At 35.4% G+C, this 19,850-nt stretch overlaps 1 protein-coding gene across 1 annotated transcript in view; it reads left to right on the top strand.

Annotated features, from left to right (window-relative positions):
* Nucleotides 1–13,762, top strand: part of LOC127869568 (uncharacterized) — a 57,260-nt gene extending 43,498 nt beyond the window's left edge. The window contains exons 8-12 of the mRNA XM_052412224.1: nt 842–1,137; nt 4,070–4,261; nt 4,984–5,109; nt 8,592–8,735; nt 10,435–13,762. Of these exons, the coding sequence (XP_052268184.1) occupies nt 842–1,137; nt 4,070–4,261; nt 4,984–5,109; nt 8,592–8,735; nt 10,435–10,604 (928 nt within the window). The 3' untranslated portion in view covers nt 10,605–13,762. The remainder of the gene's footprint in view (nt 1–841; nt 1,138–4,069; nt 4,262–4,983; nt 5,110–8,591; nt 8,736–10,434) is intronic.
* Nucleotides 13,763–19,850: the final 6,088 nt, after the last annotated feature.

Here is a 19,850-nt window from a genome sequence, read left to right as displayed (position 1 = left end):
ATCGTATATATTTGCTATAGAAAATTCACTTAACATTTGACTGTTTGCGTCGATGCATGATAGAGTAAGGTTAAGTTGGCAAGTTTGCACACAAAAGTAGCATAAGGTTTGCACCTTCGCATATTAACATATTTTATTTAAACATAATGATATGCTATCGAATGTTGTATAAATCGGCCGTTCATAAGTGTCTGGTGTTTATATTTTGTCTTCTTTGAAACCAACCAAACGTACATTATTTTATATATATAACGAACTCAAAAAATTATGGATAAAACTACATTAAATGTATAGGTCACTCATAAGTCATGTATCCGTATACTCTTGCTCTGATAATTGGCTTACATATTACAACTAATATATATCGAACATGAACATTTAACATAGAACAATCTTACTGTCCGTGTTTTGTCGAGAATTTTAAATGCTTAGTTCAAATAGTATTTACATTTATTATGTTTTTATTTCGTAATAACTGTTCAATCATAGTATGCCACATTTATAGCATCCACCGATGTTTTTCCTAGAGTATTTCTTAGCTCATATTAGTATTTAATTGAGCCGTGCTCTGTGGAAAGAGGTTTTAATGCATGTGCGTTAAGTGTCGTCCCAGATTAGCCTGTTCAGTCCGTAAAGGCTAATTAGGGACGACACTTTCCGCTTTTATGATATTTTTTTATTAGAGAAAGTCTCTACTTAGCAAACAGCCGTTTACGGCGGAAAGTGTCGTCCTGATTAGCCTGTGTGGACTGCACGGGCTAATATGGGACGACACTTTACGCAAATGCATTTAACCCCTCTTCACAGTGCACGGCCCAATTTAATTTTATTTTGTCCACAGTACGCCCGAGAGACGTCCGAGCGATATAAAGGATTCTGATGTCTACAAAATGTGTAAAGACATGGATGCACAAGGTAAGGCTGGTAGCGAGTCACAATTCACTGAGAATGAATGTTCAAGGTCATGTGACATAGAACAGGTATCACGTGCTCAGGAGTTTGAATCACGTGACGTACAAGACCAAGCGCTTTCGCCACAAATTCCGAGAGGTCAAGGTTTATCATTCCGAGTCCTTCAATGGCTGACAGACACGGCCAAAGACGACGCGGGCGCCGACGGGAACACGGAGTTAGAAAGTAGGTCAAGAGCGCACCTCATGTTTATCCTTCACGCCTCCCTCTTGTGTAACCGGCCGTCAGGTGTTGGGTATTTTTGTGTTTAGCCACTGTATACCTTGGTGGTGGACCTTGTATCATTTCTACTTTTCGGATGGACCTCAATGTGTAACCTTTCATGTATGTAACTACGCGAGCCTTGTTTTACCTTGAGGATGGGCCACTGTGTTTTTATAACGTCTTTCTTCAATTAATACACATTCACCTCAAGACTAGCCTCATGGTTCTGAATCCTGTCATCCAGCGTCTACACGGCTTATCAGTCACCTTTTATTCTCTCTCCAATTTTTCTTGGATAATTTGAGCCTCTACAACGGTTATCTAAAAATGTTAACTGAAGAGGAAAACTATATGAAGTTCATTGTAGTATAATTATTGTGTGAAGCAATCGGCTGTCTACACAATTTCTTATCAACTAAAATGTAAAATAACTCTCACAAAATAAATAGCAATATGAAAATTTTTAAATTAAGGAAAGTGCTTACGGACTACGATTCTTGCACTCCTAGTTTTACACTCGATTTTCGCTTGAAAGGAATGCTCTGCAAAAATCATTAGGAGACACCAAGACGCCGGCTACGATCATCTGATTTTCCCTAAAAACCTCTTCAAACCGACGAATAAGGGTTCACTAATGGGACATATGGAAGATTGTTAATTAAGATCGAAAACGACCATCGCTTACCCAAGCACTCAAGCACGCTCTCTATGTTCGATTGACCAAATACCTTTAACTGATCAAGAAGTGTCTCGTTAGTGGTCGGTAACAACTTGTATTTCGTTCACTGACTCTGATTAACAAAACTCATCGAAATCTCATTAATATGACCTTGCAATTAATTAGAGATCGATCGACAAAAATACTCTCGTTTGTCAAGAATAGACTTCTTATCTCCATTATATATCACATGTGCAAATATCCACTTTACTAGCAATATACACTTTCACTTTAAACGCTTAAATAGACCGTTATCCTTATAGATAAACGAACACAAAGCAAACTAATTATTGTAAAAGGTTTTTCGACCGATTCACTTTTCAGTCTTGGTGAGGTGTTAAATGCGCTATCCTACCACCGATACGTAATAAATCAACATGTATACTATAGTTTATATTCTAGTATACCGCCATAAATTATACAATGCTACAATCCATTTCTTGACTACAACAACCCGTGACAAGAACCCTCTCCACTAATCTCTTCTTCTTCATAACAAACTCGTCTGGAGCAATACTATGTCAGCGGTTTCCACTACCTCTCCCAGTGTAGAATCGAATATATCTTTCTTCATTGACAGACACTTCAAGTTCTACGAGCGTGCCTCAAGTTACACTACCTTCAGTGTAACCTCCATGTGTACCTTTCCATTTTTCGATGTACCAGAGTTGTACTGACTTTGCATTCATGAATTCACCATTTAAGCAGCGTCACTCGAAAATATGTATTTTGCCAATGGCACCAGACCAGCCACCGCATTTGTGCAGTATGGTCAATGGCTACCGTGTTTGCTAATGAGACCACGAACCCTTGCGTGATTTTATAGCGAACATGGTAGCTTCTTAACAGACGGCGCGAATGCGCTGGCTGGTCTGGACTTACGCTGGCTGCATGTGGTATACGACCCATTATCGCATGACGCGAGTCTATTTACGACCCATTTTCGCATGACGCGAGTCTATTTTTATAAATGCATTATTCATTATTGTTGTTTCTGAAGTCTTTTTTATTTTTTATAGGGCGAACATAGTGTAGCATCCTTATTTTTACTGATTTAATCTGTGTCATTTAGCAATATCTAGCAATAAATACTGTTGTAGCTATCACAACGTAGCTTGCTTGTGCGTCGATGTGCGTTTGTTTGTGCGTTGCACGTTCCTTCAAAAAAAAGATACTGCACAACGAATGGTCTATAATAGTCAACGTATAGTTTTATGTCCGCTAAATATGTTTCAGGATCATTGAATAAAACGTTTGTTCGCGTGTATTTGGATAGTTTGTAATCTTCCTTGTTTATGTCGTATGCATTAAGCCGTCTGTTTCTAAAAAAGATATTTATTCATCTTTTTAAATAAATAATGCCCAATATAATTTACGTGTGGGAAATATTCAGTTTGAAAACACAATGGCTGATCCTAAAATATATTTACGAGCTTTTTTATCAAATGAGTGTATTCTTTTGCATTTTACTCGTTCTTTCATTATTTTGCTTATGAACGGACCAATCTGCTGTCTGAAATTCAATGTTATATTGAAGAGTATACATGCAATTAAATTAACTTGTGGTAATGATTTGGCTATTAATGTACTAGGAAATTTACTTGAGGAAACCAATGAATTTCAAACTTCATAGATGGTCCTGCCATGAGTGTTCTGGCATGCAGATCTACTGTGTGACGTGAATAATAGCATAATGTGTTCGTATGAATAAAACTACTTATATATAGAATTTATTTATTTTAAACAAAAAAAACTTAATATTTATTATTTGAGGCTTAAACTATAATCTGTTTGTTCTCAAGAATTTATATTTGTGTCTCTTTGTGCTTTTATTAGAACATGTGTTCCTTTGTAGACTAGATGACCATGTTCTGTAAGCACGCGTATTGCTCGTGTCGCCATTGTTAACACTCCGATTTATTTTTAAAAGTTTTAGGCCTTTATTAGTTCTGACGTATACGAACTATGAATAAAAATTCTCATATAATTATAGCATTAGTTAATTATTTTAATGCATTATGAAAGTAAGTTTCCATATATTTTATGTAGTTTATTATTATAAATATGCTTCAGACAATTACTTAAATTATATTTTGAATTGATAATGACTTATACATTTTGTTTGGTTTGATGTGTATGCACGCTTCACCATGTGTCATATGTTTCACTTTAAAGGTAACAAACCTAAGAAGCCCCGCGATCCCTTATTACGCCATAATTCAATTGATGACGAAATGCGATTTACTGGTTTGCACACCAAGGCCGATATACCTTCGAAAGCCTTCCAAAGGCTGCATAAAATAGCGGGCACGGAAACCAAAAGCCCGAGTCCTACCCAGGCTCAAAATAATCGACAAAACGATGATGGTAAGATGTGTTAAGTCCCAAATATATTTAATTGTCAGCAATTTTGTTTATTATCCAATTAATCTAGTCCATGTTATTTCATTGAGGTACCTTTAATGTTCTTTTGTTCAAATCTACGTTTGATAATCTTTTTTATTAGTATTAAGTTGGCATTCTTTTATGTTACGTTGTGTTTAAAATGATCCTGTATTTAGTTTTGCAAACCTGTTAAGTTCACCATAATCCCGTCAGTTGATTATGCCGACATGTTTCCTGCAGTTTTGTTATATGTTGCCATCCCTTCAGTTTATAATTCTATTATGCATTTACGAAGTTTGTGTTTGTGTTTGCGTATGACCATTTTGTATGGAAACATTACTTAAGCGTTTTGTGTTATTTTTAACATAACGTTCTTTCATACGTTTTATTTTTAATAACGATCTTTAACATATATTGTACATATATTTTAATTCGAATGAAGTTATATATTCAATGAATGAAACTAGAATACCAGCTTGACGAATAGCCTTTATATTTCAGCCCCAAGCTTTTTAGCATCTTTAATGTCATAGCATACGAGTAAAGTGAATTTATTTGTATATGCATATATAACGTACCGTCCATATCAATGAACAGACTCGGCAACGCACATAATGCGGGTCATTCGTTTTGTTGTTGCCAATATCAACCTTGCATGGGTCTGATATTGATGCTGACTTGGACCGCGTTGACGTCTGTTGCAGAGGACCGCGTGGGTAACTATGACGAAGCCTCGATTCGATACAGGGGAAAGCATATACCCTCGCCGTCATTCAGGCTTCTGCAGACGCTTGCTAAAGAGGAGGAAATGAAAATCAAGGCTGGATCACGTATGTTTTACTAGTAATTGATGTCCGTAAGAAAATCTACCTTTGCGTGTACATTGCGTTGTCAAATTATATCAAGCAAACTCGTCGAGTTTGTACATATAATGTTGTATTACATTGTTATGGCATGCTAACAATGTGATTGGTGCGAATGTAAAGTACATCGGAATATTTCATAGACAAAGTTAACTCAATATATGATATTAAGGAAATCGCTTACGAGATTCATATTGCCCAACATCATGAGATCAATCAAACCGAGTTTCTAATATAAAACTTTTATTTTATAATCAACGATTTTCCCATTAATACCGATATTCAGTTATCGTATGTCCATTGTAAACTCGTTGTTTTCAATACTTTTAAATTGGAAATTCTTAAAGACAACGGGCAATCTTCTAGACTTGTCTCAATCAATAGAGTTACATAGTATCTGATGTTCTGGTAGTAACTCGGCGCTTGTTGTCATTTACATCTGCACAAATGCCTTTGAACATTTGATCCCATCGCTCCAATGGGATTTAGAATACTTGTCTAATGTTTGATATTAACAACAATTAGAGCGAAATTACCACATTCTGTCTCTCAGCAGACGGTCCAATCAGAGACGCGAATAATTTGGTCCTAATTAAGCAAAGCTGTAACACCGGTTCCGGCACTTATTATTCCCGCAGTCTCCGAGATTGGAAACTATTTCATTGTAACGTGGTTCCCCACGGACCGCTTACACGCCGCTGACATTCGCTTTCGGATTCGTAATCACAGTTTAGCCAGATCTAGATGAGAGTTGACGGTTATAAATCGTATTTCAGTTGCTATGTGAAAAAGTGATGATCTTATATTTTCAATATTTTCCTAGAAATACTGATTGACTAATTATAATCTAGTTATAGTGCCTTAATTTAAAAATACCATGTATTAAAAGGACGTTTAAACGTCTATTTGATTGCCAATTGTTTTCGTATTTTGCAACGGTTGTATTTTACATAACTCATTTAATGATTCAAAAGCATCACTCCTGTGCATTACACGCATGTCATTACTTATTAACTTAATGTGTGTAATTTAACGTTAAAACTTCGCCATCAAACTACATTCCCTGCTGCCAAATGCATTTTGTTACAAGTTATGCACGCAATCTGTACAAGTGCCGTCGTTAGCAGGAAATAATTTAAGCTACGTTCAATCCCCGCAAATGTATTTGTGCATGGAAGCATTTTCTTGCTAGTAATTGCATTAACATGTTTCTACAAGGCCTTTGTAATAACAACTGTTTCTCCCAAAATGGAGGTGCTGTCATTTAAAATGTCACTGGTTTATATGGAACGCATGTTAACTTACACGTAAAAAACGTTAATTTGCACTTTCGGCAACTGCATTAAAACCAAAAGTACATTATTTTATGGTTTTGAAGCGTGCCAAGTATTGCTGATGGTAGATTCATTTTGAAATCCATTAAATAACTGTAATAATCCCCAACTTTGGTTTGAGTACAAGTACCTAAAGGCCTCGTCACACTTTCGCGAATTGGAGTCATGCGAGTTGTAACTCGCCGTAAGGTGGGCGAGTTGTAACTCGCCGTAGGTGGACGAGTTGTAACTCGCCGTAAGGTAGACGAGTCAGTCTCGGTGTTTGATCAAGACGAAATTTGTTCGAGTTTTCTTCAACATTTACACACACTTGATATGAACGTAAACGAGATGCATGCGATATAAGAACGATATGCGTACAATACCCTTTCGATAATCAAATAATAGTCTTCGAAAATGAGCGAGTGCGGACGATTATGTACGACTAATAAACACATTTGCATGAGTTTATGACGACATTTTATCAGCTGTCGTCGTAGACACGTATCGCAGCCTCGCAGCAAAATCGTGTTATGTCGCAGAATGATAAAGGCAGCGAAATGCTACTACCAGACTCGATATGCGTATATGTCCGTACGCAATACCGTTAGAGTCATCGTGGTTACACATTAAAATCCAGAGGGCGACAATACGATAGTGCGATAGTACAATGGCGACAATACAATAGTGCGATGGCGACAACGCGATAATACGATTGCGACAATGCGATAGTACGATGGCGACAATGCGATAGCATGATGGCGACAGTGCGATAATACGATGACGACAGTAAGACAATACGATGGCGACAGTGCGATAATACGATGACGACAGTAAGACAATACGAAGGCGACAGTGCGATAGTACGATGGCGACAATGCGACAATGCAATAGTGCGATAATACGATGACGACAGTGCGACAATACGATGGCGAAAGTGCGATAATACGATGGCGACAATGCGATCATACGATGAAGACAGTACGACAACGCGATAGTACGATGGTGACAATGAGATAGTACGATGGAGACGATATGACTATCGCATTGTCGCCATCGGACTATCGCGTGGTCGCATTGTCGCCATCGTACTATCGCATTGTCGCCATCGTTCTATCGCGTTGTCGTACTGTCGTCATCGTACTATCGCATTGTCGCCATCGTACTATTGCATTGTCGCCATCGTACTATCGCACTATCGCATTGTCGTTCTCTGGATTTTAATGTGTAACCACGATGGCCCTACAGGTATTTCGTATTACGGTCCTAGAGTGTTCATGTGCCCTTCGACATGTATTATAATTGTGTAGTGTGTGAAAAAATCGCCAAAAAGCGCCGAGGGATTGGCAAGATTTAAAATTCTCACCGCTATTTGTATAGTTTTGGCGATTTAAGAAGACATTATTGTGACATAGAATAACTTGAGTGTAAGATGTATATGACACAATGCACGTTCTTGCGAGTTGCATCTCGTCATAACTCAGAGCTCGAATCCACCACTGTGTTTTTACTCAGAATTGCAAGCTATTTAATCGTAACCTCTTTACAATCGGATCTTCTTTCGTGCGAGAAATTAATTTAATTGGCTGACTTTTATCCGAGAAAACTGAATTAATTATTGGAAACTAATTGGTATAGCCTTGTGAAAATAAAGATCTGAAAGACAGAAGTGGAATTGTTTGTTATTCATTAAAATTGAAGCTCAATCTGGTAGTTTATCGATAATTACGCAAGAGACACGACGCAAACACATTATGTTATTTCTAGATTAATTGAAAATGATTTGTATACATTTGCATATTATTCAATAATAAATTAATATTTGATTGGAATGACAATGCATTAAACATATATTTCTATTGCTATACATGTACATTCACAAAGATCCTAAGATAAATTGTACCTCATGAACAGATTATTTAGTTGAGAGAAATCTTTGGTTTTTTTTCTTTTAACATATTTTTGACAGTTAGATCAGAAATTAACTTAATCAAGCAATTTTAAGTAATATAGCGAAATATTCACTTGTTGTAAAGAAGTATACACAACAATCACTTTCTAAAGTGATCATTTCCCTAAATTGCTTTGTGAATGCCTCCCCGTGTGTATGCGTACCTTCCTCTCTTCCTCCCGCAGCCTCCAGTCGCTTCGCCGACGACGATGATGACGGCATGCCGGATAGATTGAACGAGGAGGATATGGTGGACAAGCGATACACCGGCGGCAATATTCCCTCCAAGTCATTCAAAGCGCTTAAAATGTTTGTCGAAGATGAAAACAGTATGTGTTAAGTTTCGACCTATATCATGTTTTCATGTTATGGTATACTGCTGCGATTCGACGAGTTGTTCAATAAATGAAGTCGCTTTACCCTAATCTGGTCAATTTATAGTATATTATGTTTGAGATTGCAATTAAAAGAAGATACAAATAAGAAAAAGAGTATCCACTGTGCATGCTGTTATGTGTATGGTTTAAGAAATTTTTTACTAACGTGATGTCAATGTTCTATTTTAACTCAATAAGTTGGCATATACATATATGGTCGTGTCCAGCTTCATGAATCTACGCAGCATTTTTGGCGGATAGTCTTTGCATTTTCGTATATAGTGAATACAAAATGTATTTTATAAAGTTACACGTAATACGTATGAATATATATAGCATTTCCTTAAGGAACAACTCGTGTACGTTCATATATATAGAGAGATACAGAATAACACGTGTCTAACCGAATAAATAGTTATCCAACAGCAAGAAATTATCTTTGTTTTATTAAATGTGTCACAGTCTTAAATTAAAGTACAGTATTAAAAATACGTAGTATTCACAGGTCATCAACTATATCAAGAAAATTTTGATCGAACCCACGTAACATCTTACATGCGTCATTTCGTACTTATAAGTCAAATATAGCTGGTTATTTTTCTCGGATACTAAATTTAACTACCACATAGAAATGTGTGTCAAGAGTATGCATGGTATTGAATTATTTTAGTAATTATTATATTCTTTTAAATGACTACTGCTTGTGAATAATTTACACATTCTTTCGTATAGATGGCACGTGTATCGCGACATTTATGATATCACTAACATTTTTGCCACCCACATTCTAAATTTTGTCCCAAATCAAACATTCCAGTAGCAGTAATTTTGAACTCGTCGAGAAGTTCACAGACGGAAAATACCGGCGATTACCGACACATGGAAATTTCCGAGTAGTTTGGTTCCGGCCTTTGTCGAAATTGACTTGCTCAAATAAGAATACAACTCAAATAAATAATAATTTTAAGCAATTGTATATTGAAGTTTCAGAAAGGCATTTGTATTTATGTAAAAACGCATAAATAAGTTGATTTAAATCACGAATGAGCTTCATAAATTAACATGTCATTCGTCTGTTATGGGATGAAAATGTGTAATGTAATTTGTTATTATCTCAGATACAATACACGCTATACTTTGTTGTTCTTTTCAAAGCAAGCGATTGCAACACTATTTAAACTGAATTGGCAATCGAATGGCTTGCGAATACACTTAAATTTTATACGAATGTATTTGTCACCAACATGAAATTGATTTGTTATTGGAAATATACAAATAATCTGTAAACACTACGTCATTTGGACGTAATACATTATCTAATCAATCTAATCCTTATTTAAATTTCCTCCCATATGTATGCGTATTAAAACCTGTTCGTCGTTTTATATATTGTTTAGGTCGCACTCAGCTTTCAGTTTCTTGTTTGCAATTTCCTATGCGTAGTTTGCAGCAGCAAATCCCATTTCAAAATTCATACTTGGTGGTTTGCGTCCCAACATACAATTAACCAATGACCAAACACTTCAATTCTTTATTCACAATTTGAAGCATGCTGTTTTATGAATTATACACACATGTACTATGAGCAGTGTACACATTGTTAAAGACGTTGTCAAAAGTCTTCTCTTATAGAATAGCCCTTTTCTTACAGAAACGGCAAGTGACAGTGAAGGGGGCGGACCCAAGATACAGGTGGTCAGCCGATCAAGGTCCCCGAAGGTGCCACCTAAACCTGACAGACCGAGCCCCTCACCAATACCACATGCGCCGACGGCTATCAAGGCCGCAATACGTCACGACGCCCCGACGTCAGATTTTTAGAAATTAGAGCGCGTTATCTTAGACTTGCTTTGATAGGTTTTATCGTTGTGTATAAATGTATAAATGATCTACATGTATACATAATCATTGAACACATTAATTCATAAAGCTGAAAATTTAAATACAATTTTTGTACAACTAAGCCGACCATATATATTTGTGTCATTGTGTTTTTCCCGCTTCTATGGTATGAAGATAATCTGTTCCTACGTGCTTTGTCAAAAATTTGTTTTGGTTAATTAGAAGAAAATCCCGTGTGTATAATTCTGGCATAATGTCCTCACTAATATTAACCATTCGACCAGTCGTATACATTCAAAATAAGCTTACGGGCGAATATTATAGAACATAATTGGAATATAATAAGACATAATTCAGAAAAGATGTTTCCTTTTGTATTATGTCAACTTTACGAAACGTGTGTTTCCTTGATTTTCGTTAACGCATTTAGTGTTAATATAAAATGTTATTTTTTTATTTTACAATTGCATGTATAACGGCTTCTGAATAAAACTGCCCTCGTGGTTTTAAGCTATCAGTGTTTGTGGAAGTCGTATGGTTTTCATTGTTAGGACGGTCTTTCGTATCCAAATGTCCATAAATATCGTAAACTTGTGCAATATAAAGGATAAGGTATCCTTAAATAAATTGTAAATCTGATGTGAGGCTACATGCTGTGAATGAATTTTCCATATTTGTGCGTGTTTGTATCGGCATGTACATGATCTTAAGAGATGAGATGAGGACACTTGTTTTGAACATTAACAGCAAAGTAAAATGACGAAAACTTCTGGAACGGAATTTACAGTTTTACAGTTGTATGACCCTTTTCTATTATTAAGTACAGCAATGGAATGACATGCAGAAATATTGTAATTTGTAAATACAGTGGTTACGTTTGAAACTATCAAGGTGATCAAGGTTATCTCCGCCGTTCGTCTGTCCGTCTGTCTGTCCGTCCTGGCCACTATCTCCTCCTGCACTATAAGCACTAGAACCTTGAAACTTACACACATGGTAGCTATGAGCATATGTGCGACCCTGCACTATTTGGAATTTTGATCTGACCCCTGGGTCAAAAGTTATGGGGGTTAGGGCGGGGCCGGGTCAGATATTTTCACTCATTTTTTATGTTATTTTACATTAACTTCTTCATTTCTGCACCGATTTACTTCAAATTGATACTTAACCTCTCTTATGACAATACGGTCAATCTCAACTATGCATGACCCCATTACCAACCCTGGGGCGCCCCGCCCACATAGACCACACCCACCCAAAATTGCCTTTTACTATAATTTATTCATTTCTACACCGATTCACTTCAAATTGATACTGAAATTCTCTTATGACAATACGGTCAATCTCAAATAAGCATGACAATATGGTCAATCTCAACTATGCATGGCCCCATTACCAACACTGAGGCGCCCCACCCGCATAGGCCACACTCACCCAAAATTGCCTTTTATTATAACTTCTTCATTTCTACACCGATTCACTTCTAATTGATACTGAACTTCTCTTATGACAATACGGTCAATCTCAACTATGCATGGCCCAATTACCAACCCTGGGGCGCCCCGCCCAAATAGGCCACACCCACACACAATTGCCTTTACTATAATTTCTTCATTTCTATACCGATTCACTTCTAATTGATACTGAACTATTCTTATGATAATACGGTGAATCTCAACTATGCATGGCCCCATTACCAACCCTGGGGCGCCCCGCCCACATAGACCACACCCACCCAAAATTGCTTTTTACTATAATTTCTTCATTTATACACCGATTCACTTCAAATTGATACTGAAATTCTCTAATGGCAATACGGTCAATCTCAAAAAGGCATGACAATACGGTCAATCTCAACTATGCATAGCCCCATCACCAACCCGGGGCGCCCCGCCCACATAGGCCACACCCACCCAAAATTGCCTTTTACTTAACTTCTTCATTTCTACACCGATTCACTTCTAATTGATACTGAACTGCTCTTATGACAATACGGTCAATCTCAACTATGCATGGCCCCATTACCAACCCTGGCGCGCCTCTGGGTCAAACATGCGACGTGGGGATACGCGTCGGCCTCTGCCGCGCCATTTCTAGTTTAATATTGATATTACATGTACATAAGTTGTATATATATATGTAATTTAGTTTAAATATTTGATTATGTATAGAAACATTATTAGATTTTGTTTAGCTGTATCAATTTTGCATAATATACGTATTTATTTTATCGTGTGTTTTATTCTTGATTTCAATATTAAATTGATAAAGATTTTATGTCAATTCTATGCAATACTTATTTGATTGTTTGGCAAATAATATAATATACAGAAAGCTTGATTGGCAGAATATTTAGTTCATTTTTAGGCATGACTGTTTCTCCGATAAGGACGACTTTGCCATGATAACATAGGTTAACACATTTATGCCTAGCGTCTAGAAAAAAGGCCTTGGCAAACAGCGTAGACCCAGATGAGACGCCGCATGATGCGGCGTCTCATCAGGGTCTACGCTGTTTGCTTAAAGGAATTTCTGTAAGAAATATTCTAAATATGGAAATAACTCTACTAGACATCCCTAATTTTGGAAATAAAGTGATCCAATTTAGAAGGATGGGAGAGTTCATTAGGCTTAAATGGGTTAAACATCTTTGATACCCATGATGCGCGGTGTATGTTTGAGTATTTATGTGCTGGTTTAGTACGTGTACTTTGCTTTCTTGTATATGTAAATAACCATTATGTCAATAGAACATAGCGTTACAGTTTTGTTAATTGATGCTGTGATCTTCTCAACTGAGCACTTCACGCTATATAAAATATAAATGTAATACAAATATACAATATATGTTAATAAGGTTTTGTCTTAAATGTTTGTCATTTGTGATTAATTGATTAAATGACTTTTCTTTACTCAAAACAAAAATACATGTATTTAAAAAAGGAGTTCTTTATAAAATAAATATGTGAGTCTGAACATATTATTCATGTGTAACAATACTATTCATGTGTAGCCTTACGCATGTTTTCATGCCAAATGTATCAGACTTTGTTTGCATGCCAAATGTATCAGACTTTGGGATGTTTACCATGATCATAATGCGTTCTGTTTTACTACAATAAACTTAAGGAGCTTTTCCCCCCCGAGTTGTTGGTATCAAACTGTACATATTTCAACCACAAGGCTATGGATGCTCTAGTATAAATCAATATAATGTCCATATAGTAGACAAAACAAGCAAAAGATTTAGGTAAAATTGTTGCAATACGATTTGCATGCGATGGAATTGGACTAGTTTAATGGTTTAAATCAAATTAACATTGCTTTAACAGTTCGTTTTTACATATGGTTGCTAAATAATAAATGAGTGTTAAAACAAACATCGGCGAATTTAAAGTATGATAACCAGCACGATCTTTAAAATAATTTAATAGACCGCTGCGATTGATAGTTAAATAAAGTAACTTTGTTCAATTGTGTAGAAAATGACGTCATATTTATATAGCAAATTTAATAAATTCTGAGACCAATTAAATAAAGAACTTATTTAATATTTTGCATCTATTGATATTAATACAAAAATATCGATCCCTTAATATTGTTCTACAGGAAAGTGTGTACATGCTTTTTGTTACATAAACAAAAACGTACAACGTACAATAATTGCTGCCCGAGGTATACGTTCTATCATAGACAGTAACGCTTTAAAGCACATACACCATCAAAATCAACGAACATTTTGTTCACTATTTCGAAAAAATAAAGTTAACACATACAAATTTCAAATTAGCAATAGCCAAAATTTCAACGCTAATGTGATCTGGTAACATAGATTTAACAAGATACAAAATGCTATTTGTGTGGGTGTATTTTGGGGCACAGGTGGTTAGCGTGTGGCTATGATATTAATTAGTGAAAACATCATTTTGAATGATAAATTATCATGTTATAACGAAAAATCAAATTTTCCGAAAAAAAAATTCACTATCAAATATATATATATATATATATATATATATATAACAAGGTATCCAACTCGAAATCACCCGAAAACGGGGTGCATCGTTTTGAAGAGCCATTACTTCAACAATTTTGCAGCGATTTACACGGTCTTGGTCTTATTCAACGTAGAAATGAATTTCCTTTCTGGAAATGTATATGTCTTGCAATATTTTTAACAAATACTGGGCCAACTTAAAAAAAATAACACGATACACAACTCGCGTGACCCAGTTAACATAGATCAGACCGTATTTATGACTGAAATCTTCACGGAGTAAAGGGCATTTTCCCTGCAAAGTTCACGGACCTCGATACCATAATTCAATAAAACGTATGAAAAAACATTCTTACCGTGCTTGCCGTTGCATTTTGCATCAAAACTAACTGTCCAGCGCATTTTGAAACCTTTGTTAACATACAGTTCAACTAACTGACATTTTAAACACACGAGTGATTTCATTGGTCCAATGCGAAGGTGTGTCTTTACGACTGGAATTCATTCATTAATAGGGTCTGATCGTTGTTAACTGGGTCAAGCGAATTGTGTATCACGTTATTTCTTAAAATTTGACCCAGCACGTGTAGAAACATTACAAGATATATACATTTCCAGAAAGGAAAGTCATGTCTGCGTTGAATAAGACCGGGTTCATGAAAATCGCTGCAAAATTGATGCAGTAATGGCTGTTCAAAGCGATGCACCCCGTTTTCGGATGATTTCGAGTTGGACACCTTGTTATATATATATTTGATAATGAATGTTTTTTTTCGGAAAAGTTGATTTTTCGTTATAATATGATAATTTATCATTCAAAATGATGTTTTCACTAACTAATATCATAGCCACACGCTAACCACCTGTGCTTTGGGGGACAATATATTCAACACATGTTCATGTACCAAGTTGGTGTTCGTATGTCGTATGAATAAATCTCTTTGCGGGAACTTACTGGGCAGGAAGCGATCGGCGAGTCCGCTATCTGAACTTTCATATAACAAATCTGCAAAAACAGTTACACCATATTTGATTACAAAGCTTTATTTTTTCTTCTGCGGTCAGAAATCAGAAGTATATGTTGATTAGTTGCTTTTCATTTTGGTAACACATTCCTCTGCAAATGACTTAACTGTTGACTTTTAATTATTGCCATTCATTATGTATGACATTATGGGTGTAATGACCGGCGATAACACAACAATATACAAATCAAGACAATACAATGGTCTCTGTAAAAATATTTCCTGGAATATAACATGGATTCTGAAAAAAATATATTCCTGAGTTTGACTTTGAGTCAGAAACATATATCCGTGAATATAACATGTGGTATGAAAAAATATATCATTGAATAGTGTATTGTCTCCGAAAATGTATACCCTCGACATGGAGTCTCACAAATACCGATCAACGCCCTATATTGCTCGTAACTTTGTCATTTCTATAAATAGATGTTATACCTTTGGATGTTTACACCAAATCAGCAGCTTTTCTAACAGACAGAAGGGAGACACAGCATAAGCCTCGAGTTTTCTTCTCAATTCGGTCAATTTTTGTTAAGCAATACCGCAATTTCTACCTGTCTAGTATATTGTTTGTAAATAGTATATTAAAGGGGACTTTTCACAGATTCTGGCATATTTTGAAGTTTGTCATTAAATGCTTTATATTGATAAATGTAAACATTGGATCTTAAAGCTCCAGTAAAAAATCAAGAATAAAATTTTAAAAAGGAAAAAAAAGTAGCCGGTACCAGGGCTCGAACCAGTGTCCCCCGGAGTCTTGGAGTTAGTCTGAAGTTAAAACGCACAAGCCCTTTCGGCTATTCCGCCGATTAGACACAAACGTATTTTATACCTTATATAAGCAATCTTCGTAGTTTCGTAAATTTAAACGACAACAACAGAACTCTCGAAATTATTCAATCGTTTCGCGTTGCAATGCTTTATAATTTTTAGGTTTTCAAATCGTCAAAAGATGCATATAATGGCTCTATTAGACCATGGTAAATGTTCAGTAATACTGTTTCCTCACAAATATCATAACTAAAACGAAAATTTGCGAATCTGAAACAACTTTTTCACTTTTGTCAATTTACCAAACCGCGAAAAGATCCCTTTAATAATTCGGTCTCGCCCCGATATGGTATTCCACAGAACCGTTTATCCAGTATCGGGTCATTAACTAACCCTGTAACGATTATATCACGCCAACTTCTTTCCATCTCATCTCATCAAATTAACACATTTGAATGTTTCTTCTGCCCCATATAGTTTTTACTGCCCCATATAGTCTGCCCCATATAGTCTACTGACACCATATAGAATATATGGGGTCCGCATGTGACGTCAAACAGCCAATGAGAGAAGAGTATTTTGTAGATGGCGTGATATATCTTTGTATTGTTCTGCTTATATGTACATTCGAGTATCTTAATTTGGTTAAAACGGAGTCCTGCTAATGACACTATAACATACAATTTCAAAGGACTCCTGAATTTTACACCACACAATTATTTGTACAACGTATTGCGCCTATAAAATGCCTTTTATTTATGCACTCTTTATTTTTTGCAATTACTGTACACTACAAACAATGAATTTAATTCAATTTCCTGTACAATGTTATTGTTTGAACGAACGGATTCTTGATATTTGTGACATTTTATTATAAAATACATTAGGCGGTAACAGGCCCGTAGCCAGTGTTTTGTAAAGGGGGTTGCGAATTTTCCCAGCAACGATTGTTATTGAGCAACGAAGTAGCAAAGGAGGTATATATGGGAGGGGATGCAATCGGGGGGTTGGAGGTCCTCCCCCTAGAAAATTTTGAAAATGAAACGCAAAATCCTGCATTCTGGTGAATGTTTAACTGTATTTGGAGACTGAACTTATAGAGAATTGTCATATGAAATTTCACTTTCATTGACCATACTCCGTGAATGATCGACATGAATATGATATAACATACATGTATTCCACACTACCGTTTTTCAATAACCACCTTTTTCGATCAGTAACGGAAATACATTTTATACGGTGTTTAACCCGACACTAGTATGCGCGCACACACTTTGTTTATATATGCAACAAAACATTTATAGAATATAAAATCAACAATAAGAACGGTACAACATATTTTTATAACCACAAACTACTGGCCCTATGGTCTCAAAGTCCTTAACATGTATACCAGGTTCTTGAAGAAACAAGATGGACTTATTTGCCCATTATATGCTCAAGATCCGTCACAGTTATTGAACATTAAACGTTAACGTCCACCTGATCATATGTTGTAGTTTTAAATTCATTATAGCAATTGTTTAAGAGTGGGACATATTTCATAGTGTCCAGTTTGACATAATATTTTTATTTTTCTTTGACGCTCATAATTGTTTGATTTCAAGGCAGCTGCCCTTTGTATTAGAAAGGAATATTTAATGTTCTTTTCGATCATTATTATAATGTTGTTATCATTTATTTAAACATTTTCAAGCCTTATGGCTATCTATTTTTCGATTTCGAATAGGTAGCCAAGACAAGGCGTTAGAAAAAGTAGTTAGTTTCAGTTATGTCAATATGAAAGTTATATTCATTATTGTTTAGGTTTCATAACTACTTATTGTTTCTCTTTTTCGAATAAGTAGTCGAGTCTTTGCTAGTATTTAATAGTAACTTTTTGTACATTCTTTAGTAGAGCTTTTGTAACAATAGAATTGTATAATACATAAAAATTATATATCATGCTTGTATTATTCTAATGTGTAATTAGGAAGAATCATAGTTATTTGTATTTTGTTATATAACCTGATTTCACAAATTACATTGCATTATTATCATTATTACAATTATTACACGTTTGCTTTTTGCAGTTTGAGGTGTGTTTTAACCAACAATTTTGAGTTGCATGTTATGTAAATTTACATGATATACCTTGCACCATTTTAGTAGAAAATTATTTTATTATTAATATGTGTTATTATTATTATTAGTATTATTATTATTATAATTATTATCATTACTATTATTATTATAATAATTATTTGTTTTAGTATTAGTAGTGGTATTATTAATATTATTATTATTAGTAGTAGTAGTAGTAGTAGTATTAATGTTTTAGTATTATTAGTATTAGTATAACTCGTAGTAGTATATATGTTTCAACTGTCATACATTGATATGCTTATATATTGCACAGTTGTAAACACTGTATGCATAATCATTGTCCACTTGGGCTGTTATTGGCCTTCTGGATCCGATACGAAATAAACAAAACATAATTAAAACAACGTGGTAAGTTCTGTATGTGGAGCAGAACAGATGCCATTAAGTGTTGGCAAACTACAAAAAGCTACATTGGTTTGTATATAATAAGTGATTGGTGTTCTTGTCATTCAACACAAATTATCCTGTCTTGAGCATAGCTGATATCTTTTGCTGGAAAAACATGTAGGGGATCCGAAAATGGTTGTACGGGGATTTAACAAAAAGACAATGCACCGCCTGTCGAAAATGCTGTGCACAATGTGTAATTGTTATAAATCGTGGCATAATGCAAAATTATTAACCAGTGACTCATCAGTCTTCGGCAATAGTCGACAGGGTGTCCTTTGATTTCAGTCATTTTCGAAAGCTGGCATAACATTCCGCTAATAATCATCTAAAATGTATTTTCTATTCTATAAGTTCCGTTAATAAGCATCAAAAATGTGTTTTTTTTATAAATTTGTTTTATTCAAGTTAATGAAATTGTTTTTCCAGCCATATAGATAAGTGTCGAAAAAGATTATTGGACTGGGATTTTAACCCACAATAAGAAGGCTTCATCATTATGTTATGAAATCTTTTCGGATAAGAGTGCCAGATTAATAATTTGGCATTATACAGAAAACAAATATCTATTTATAACAAAGATTCCAATTCTATTTTGCGGGGACCGGCTTCTTAGATCTTCTCACATTTTTCCGTTAAAACTTCTGTTGATGTCAACAATTTTACGCTAACTTGGAAATGACTTCATCGAGACATTAATTATATGGTGACCTATCGGTTGCGTATTGAATAAAACATTATTGTAATGCTTAAATACGAAGACTCACTTGGTTCCTGGAAAAGATAAATAACCGTTTTTGCATCAAATGAAGTTGGGTGCAACTTCAAGTACACATCTGTTTTACTCGTCAAAAAAGATTGGGTGCGAACGCACCAAACGCACCCCCTCCCCCT

This window comes from Dreissena polymorpha, chromosome 2 (assembly GCF_020536995.1).
Source record: "Dreissena polymorpha isolate Duluth1 chromosome 2, UMN_Dpol_1.0, whole genome shotgun sequence".
Lineage (NCBI taxonomy): Eukaryota > Metazoa > Mollusca > Bivalvia > Myida > Dreissenidae > Dreissena > Dreissena polymorpha.
The sequence above is the reverse complement of the archived record's forward strand: the minus strand, read 5'-3'. Positions and strand labels throughout refer to the sequence as shown.